Source organism: Miscanthus floridulus, chromosome 3 (assembly GCF_019320115.1).
Source record: "Miscanthus floridulus cultivar M001 chromosome 3, ASM1932011v1, whole genome shotgun sequence".
NCBI classification, from domain to species: domain Eukaryota; kingdom Viridiplantae; phylum Streptophyta; class Magnoliopsida; order Poales; family Poaceae; genus Miscanthus; species Miscanthus floridulus.
In genome coordinates, this window is record NC_089582.1 from 99187773 (window position 1) to 99194414 (window position 6642).

The 6642-nt window shown below is 47.0% G+C and overlaps 1 protein-coding gene across 2 annotated transcripts; it reads right to left on the bottom strand.

Annotated features, from left to right (window-relative positions):
* Nucleotides 1–1662: 1662 nt before the first annotated feature.
* On the bottom strand, nucleotides 1663–3606 carry LOC136546239 (dynamin-2B-like). 2 transcript variants are annotated; one of them, XM_066538203.1, is made up of 6 exons: nucleotides 3321–3606; nucleotides 3177–3227; nucleotides 2976–3096; nucleotides 2769–2873; nucleotides 2300–2474; nucleotides 1663–2086 (listed from the first exon to the last, which is right to left on the bottom strand). In XM_066538203.1, exons 1-5 carry the CDS (start codon nucleotides 3420–3422, stop codon nucleotides 2467–2469), a joined length of 387 nt encoding a protein of 128 aa, XP_066394300.1. In that variant the 5' UTR covers nucleotides 3423–3606; the 3' UTR covers nucleotides 1663–2086; nucleotides 2300–2466. The 2 variants fall into 2 exon arrangements, with proteins under 2 accessions (XP_066394300.1, XP_066394299.1); XM_066538202.1 differs by having other exon boundaries at nucleotides 1665–2086; nucleotides 2300–2456.
* Between the last annotated feature and the right edge of the window lie 3036 nt (nucleotides 3607–6642).

Here is a 6642-nt window from a genome sequence, read left to right on the forward strand (position 1 = left end):
CTGGATGCTTACTGGAAACCACTGGACGCTGGGGCTCAGCATCCGGTCACTTTGAGCTGCTGCGTCCGGTCATCACTTGACCGTTGGGATCGAGCGCTCAATATTTGAAGAGGGGACATGTGGCGTGCATCGCACGACCGGACGCTGGGGTGCAGCGTCTGGTCAATATGACCGGAGCATCCGGTCACCCCGTGTTGTGCCCAGTGAAGGGGTACAATGGCTCTATTTCGTGGGGGCTTCTATTTAAGCCCCATGGCCAGTTCAAGCTGACTCTCTTGGCCATTTGCATTGACATAGCAACCTTGTGAGCTTAGCCAAAGCCCTCCCACTCATCTCCATCTTTGATTCATCATCTTTGTGAGATTGGGAGAGAATCCAAGTGCATTGCTTGAATGTTTGCATCTAGAGGCACTTGGTGTTCGTGTTTCGCTGTGGGATTCGCTTGTTACTCTTGGTGGTTGCCGCCACCTAGACGGCTTGGAGCAGCGAGGATCATCGAGCGGAGGTTGGTGATTATCTCCGGCTCCGATCGTGGTGATTGTGAGGGGTTCTTGACCTTTCCCCGGCGGAGAGCCAAAAGATACTCTAGTGGATTGCTCGTGGCTTGTGTGATCCTCATCTTGTGTTGGTTGTGTGGCACCCTATTGAGGGTTTGGCGTATGATGCCAATTAGCTCATGAACCTACAAGTGAGTAAATCGTCACAACGAGGACTAGCTTGCCGGCAAACAAGTGAACCTCGGTAAAAAATCATTGTGTCATCATTTGATTTCGAGGTGATTGATATTCATTGTTATTCATTCTTATGATTGATTGACTCCTTCCTCGACACGGCGGTATAACCATCTTTCTCACTCTCTTTACATTACCGCAAACTAGTTGTCAAGTTCTTTAGTGTAGCTAGTTGTGAGAAATTGTTAGTTTGGTTAGTGTGGCTCTTTAGTTAGCTTTTGAGAGCACACTAACTTAGTGTAGTGATATAGTTATTGTGTGGATAAAAACTACATAAACTAGAATTATGGTAGGTGGCTTGTATTTTTAGTAGGCTAGCGCAACACTCGCTTCGCCTCATAATTGTCTAACCGGTTTGTTAAGTGTTGTTGTAGAATTTTTAATAGGCTATTCACCCCCCTCTAGCCATTAGGACCTTTCAACGACGCAGTAGATCCCCACGTTGCGGAAGGATCTGGCAAGAGGTTTTGGTGTGTGGGGGGAAGGGTGGGTGGAGGGAGGAGGGGGAGGTGGCACAAGGTGGGTGGTGCTGAGAGGGGGCGAACGGCGATGGAAACGGCACGCAAAAGGGGAAAAGATGGGTACTGATCAGAGAATGCCTTTAGTAACGGACTGTCCCACGTGCCGCGTAATTGCATCACCGACACATAAACGCTGTCAAGAGTCGCCGTCTACTGAGACTTGGGGATCCACCGAAACATGGGGGATTAATATTGGTGATCCGACGGTTAATACACATTAGTGTATTACTCTATACTAGTATATTGCCCTACGGTGACGTCTAGAAAAAATAAATAATAAAACTATTATAAATAAAAAACCAAAAATAAACAAGTGATGAAACAAATACAAATTCACTATCTCGCAGAGATTGGTCATTTCTCACTCATAAAAAAAAATAGACAAGCTCACACAACGCTACTAAAATTGATCAACATTTTATATAATCTGCAAACAATAGACAGAAGCTAAGGATGACCGTCAAGTGCACATTATGAAAGAACTAAGGACCAGATCCACAGTATTACAGCTTTATTCACCACGGGATGAAATTCACGGTTCACCTGTGCTGTAGCTACTAACAACCACAAAGAGTGGCACAAAGGGGATAGCAAGTTTTGCGAAGCTCATAGAACCAAAGGCTGGAACAAAGGAATCTTAAATGCAAAGGCCAGAGACAGCATCGCGCCCTGACTGGGATCGCTGTGTTTCAGAGACAGGTTTGCAAATTGTGAATCCAGGTCTGCTGTTACTACGGCTATGGGTAGAAGCCTGCAGCTGTGGTACATGTTGTTGCTGCTGCTGCTGGAACAATGTTCTAAGACGACCAATTTCCCTCTCAAGCATCTACTGATCTGCAACATTGGCGAGAAAAAATTGGCGAGTCAACTGTCTATCCAAATACATAGACAGGACATCCAGAACAAACACAATTGTGCTATTTAATAACACTTGATTCGGTTCTTAAAAAAATGAGATGAAGATAGATGATCTATACATAGTGGTTTTTTATCAGCAAAAATGAAATTGCTAACAGCGGGGTCACTTGATTAGAATGAAGAGTGCACCTCTATGACGTCAGGTATGTTGCATATCTGTTTGAGGTCTACGATCTTCATCCTGCACTCCAGCTTCTTCTTCTTATTGGAGAGACCTCCATCCTTCTTATCGGCCTTCTCCGACATATATTCTACATCCACCTCCACCCTAATTGTCACTAATGACCTGTGACATATTAAAGGCCTGAAAATTCACTAACATCAAACTAAAATATATAATACTAATAAAACAGGAAGTTCTCTTATTTCTAAGGTTGAAGAAAAAAGTTTCATCTAATTTGATTCTGTAATTGCTTATTAATTCAGTTGGACTTTGGATCGAACCTAACCTACTGGAGATCAATCTTGATGTACCTAAGTTTGAAAACGTTCCAGATCCTTAGCAACATTGCCCCTAAAGCATGCCCAATTATCCAGCTTGTTACCGAATTAGCAACATTCCCCAATTACAAGAGAAAAGTACAATCCAACAACACACCTGTACTTGTACGCAACTTAAGGTAAATCTCATCGCTTCGGCTTCTCCCAGATCCACTGGATGCCCCTTTGCTAAGCCTATCCTGCAGTGAATGACGGAGTGCACCTGCAGGCCACACCACAAACCAAAAAAAGGCCACCAAACTCAATAAAACGACCAACCGCGCCCATTGCCAGATCTAACTACGCGAGGTGAGATCTCACTCACTTGCCGACACCTGCTGCGACTTGCTGTCGATCTGTAGGACGATGGACTTGCTGCTGAGCCCCGGATCCCTCGCCAGGTCGACAACTATCGGCGCCCGCGTCGCGCCGTTCTCCCCGGTGGGCTGCAACACCACATCAACCACAGTATCACGTAAGCGAATGCTCACAGCAGAAGAGAACGAGTTAAGCGTGACGCACTCACCAGCACAGGGTGCCCGATGAGGCTGTTCAGCACAGCCGACTTGCCAGCTCCCTGCACGGAAAGGGCGCACAAAGGATTGAGTCAGATCGGAAGGCGGGGGCTGCGACGGGGTTCGAGCTCGCGCGGCGGGTGGTGGGCACTTACGACGTTGCCGAGCGCGACGGCGTTGAGAAAGGTGGAGGGGCGGCGCGAGGCGGTCTCGTTAGAGGGGTCATCGTCCGCAAGGAGCGAGGCGGCCTGCCGCATGGACTCAGAGAGTTGGACGAGCTCTGGCTATGACGCAGTCCCGCGCTGTGGCCACGGAGCGAGTGGTGGCGAGGCGGCGGCGGAGGAGCAGCGGCACGGCCGGGGATCGGTGAGGGCTTGACTGACTCCAACAACGAGTAGGCAAAACGGCGACCTATTCCACGATTTAGGTTGTGCACAGCAAATGGATCACCGACCCAAAAACTTTGTTTTCCATTCGCCAGAAGGCAAAGGAGGAGCCCCCGAGGTCCGCCCGTCTCCCTCTCCATCGAGGTCCGCTCGTCTCCCTCCCCGCCTCTCTGCATGTGCCGCTCGTCCCCCTCCCCGCTGACGAGCTTGCCGGAGAATAGGGAGCCACCGCGATCGAGCTCGCCGGGGAAGAGGGCGTGGGCCAGATCCGGCCCGAGCACGCGGGCAAGCTCGGGCGACTGCACGGGGGAGCTTTGGCCCACCGCTGCGTGGGTGACCTTCGGCCGGCCGCTGCGCGGGCGAGCACGTGGGGGAGCGCCGGCACTGTTGCCGTGTGGCCAACCTCCGACCTGCCGCCAAGTAGGCGAGCGCGCGTGGGGGAGCGCCGGCCCGCTGCCTTGAGGGCCAACTCCGCCACGGGAAGGCACAGGATGGGCTCACTGGGGAAGAAGACTCGGGGCGGTCCTGCCTCCCTGCACCGGCCGCTCCACCTCGACGAGGAGGAGGAGAGCACGTCGCCGTCGGCGGCGGCTCCACCCCGACGCCTGGGCCCACCACTACCGGCGCAAGAGGATTTACGTCGTGGGGAAGAGACGACGCATCTTTGAGTTCCAGCTGAGCTCGTACCCAAAATGGGTGTTGTTGCAGAACCGCCCAATTTATAAGAATACAAGTACAATGGCAATCCGCAAGCGGTCGCACTGTCATACTTGAACCCATATAAACCCGGTAGTCCGTCGAGTACCACGACGGGTCTCGATAAACGATTTACAACAACCAAGATCGTACAGGATTCAACATACATGCCACATATTACATAAAGTTCACAGATACTTTTCATCATCAGAGTACGAATAAAGTTATTACAAACCGAGTTTGATAAATAAAGCGGAAGCGAATAAGTTCGAAGATAAAGTTTCCAACATAATTTGATACAGTGCCAAGCCAGATCACGGTCCACAAAAGCAAGGATAGGAATTAATAAAGAAGCCTGCCCAAGGCTTACTCCTCATCCACAGCGGGATAGAAGCAACTCTTGCAATACCCGTGATACACAGTGCCATCTGCAACAATGGGAAAATAAACCCTGAGTACGAGAAGGTACTCAGCTAGACTTACCCGTCATGAACCAGAAATAAAATGACTCCAAGGATTATGCAAGGCTGTATAAGTGGACGTAACTTGCCAACATTTTGCGTAAAAGCAATCGAGTCATGGTGCAGTTACAAATTCTTTACCAGGTTAATTATGACTATCCATTTCTAGGTTAGCAACTATCATGTGCCAAACATGTGGTATATCATTTAGAAGCATACAATAGTAACCATAGCAGGTATTGTAATTCCATTTTCATCCGAACCATCATGTTTCATAACACAGTTACTACGATGTTGGGACTAGCCAAGTTTCTCACTATCCGGGAGAGACGGCGATTCGAATCGATTTCAACCAGCTGGGAATTTATTCCTAACACAAACCCAGGTCTACCAGCCACGATAGTCTTAGGTCACCTTTGGTACAACTCCGGTACACATTTCGCGAGTCCGTACTGCGCCGCACAATCTGGAATACCAGATGCCAGGATGCTCAGGCCAAGCCTGCCCTTGGGCTCAGTCTGATCGTTCCCCAGAAGGAGCGCACAACAGAACGATTCCCGGCCTGAGTTGAATTACTCGGCTTCGCGGTCGGAACGAGTTATCCGGCCAGCTAAGTGAGAGGCATGCGTTCAATCTTGTCAAAAGCACCAACAACGATACGGTCCTTAATCGACATAGACGGGGATAAATCCACACCCAAGACCTCCATGTCTTGTCGCTTCTCTATCGACTTCCCGTCCGGTCTCGATTTACTTTTACACCATGGTTCTTGTTCCACGATAGCAAATATAGCTAACCGTGCTCCGGTATCCACCTATATCTCACAGGTGATAGGACATCACCCGACTTCTACCGGTCTAAGCATGGCTAAGCATATATATTCGATCCTGGACCTATACCGGTTACATGTGTAATATTTGGACAAGGAATGTACATGCATCAAGTGGTTTCATTCAACTCTTATAACCTAATGCATCAATCATAAATACGTAAGTAAACATTTGTAAATTACTGGGAGACTTATAATGCTCCGGGGCTTGCCTCGCAGAAAGGAAGTAGGGCGGTGGTCAGGACACTCCGGAAGCTCTTTAGGGTTCTGCTCCACGCCTTCGGGAGCTGCGGCTTACGGATCCTCCTGCTGATTCCCTTCCTCTGCTTCTTTGAATTCCAGCAACGTGATCTCTTCCTCCGATCCTAGATGCATGAATATGGCATAAGTATTACGAATGCATATATGTTAACAAGTGCATCATGTTTAATGAGTAGGTGCATATCTCTTCTCGGTTATTTAATTATCTACTTCCATAAGGCATCGATTATACCATAAAATAGAAGCTACTTGTTTCACTCATAACTGGAGTTCTATAAATCCAAAAACAGGGATCCTGGACTTTCTGGAAAGCTTATCAAATTCTCTACAACTTTGTTATTAACCATTTTTACAGTACACATCAGTTTCAATATGCAACTCATCAAACTCTAGAATCAGTCCGGAAACTAATTAATATGCAACATAAAGTAATAATACTTCTACTTCATGTAATCATGCAAAATTTGACAACATAGGATCTACCAACAGTTTAAGCATACCAAATACAATTAAGATAATATAATGGTGAAGCCCAAACTATTTATTTAATTACCTTTATTATTTTATTTAGATATCTAGGTTAAATAATAAACATATATTAGATATACTTCATAAATTCTCAAAAATTTACAGTGCCTTACTAATGCTATCAAAGGACTACTATAAAAATTTTATGTCATTTTACTAAGTAGAACATTCTATACAAAAATGATAAGGCAGCAAGGCTTGAAATAGCATAAATGGAAAATCCTATTAAAAAGTGTCAAGCAACAGATTTCCTATTTTTCTTAACATCCATATGGTACTAGGATTACCTCCAACAAATTTCATGAATTTTGGACTC

Excerpts from the sequence above, each read along its gene's own strand:
- LOC136546239 (XM_066538203.1), bottom strand. The coding sequence starts at position 3,422 with ATGCGGCAGGCCGCCTCGCTCCTTGCGGACGATGACCCCTCTAACGAG. Across the intron at positions 3,228-3,320 it reads CCGTCGCGCTCGGCAACGTC|GGAGCTGGCAAGTCGGCTGT; the intron begins GTAAGTGCCCAC and ends CTTTCCGTGCAG. Across the intron at positions 3,097-3,176 it reads TCATCGGGCACCCTGTGCTG|CCCACCGGGGAGAACGGCGC; the intron begins GTGAGTGCGTCA and ends GTGGTGTTGCAG.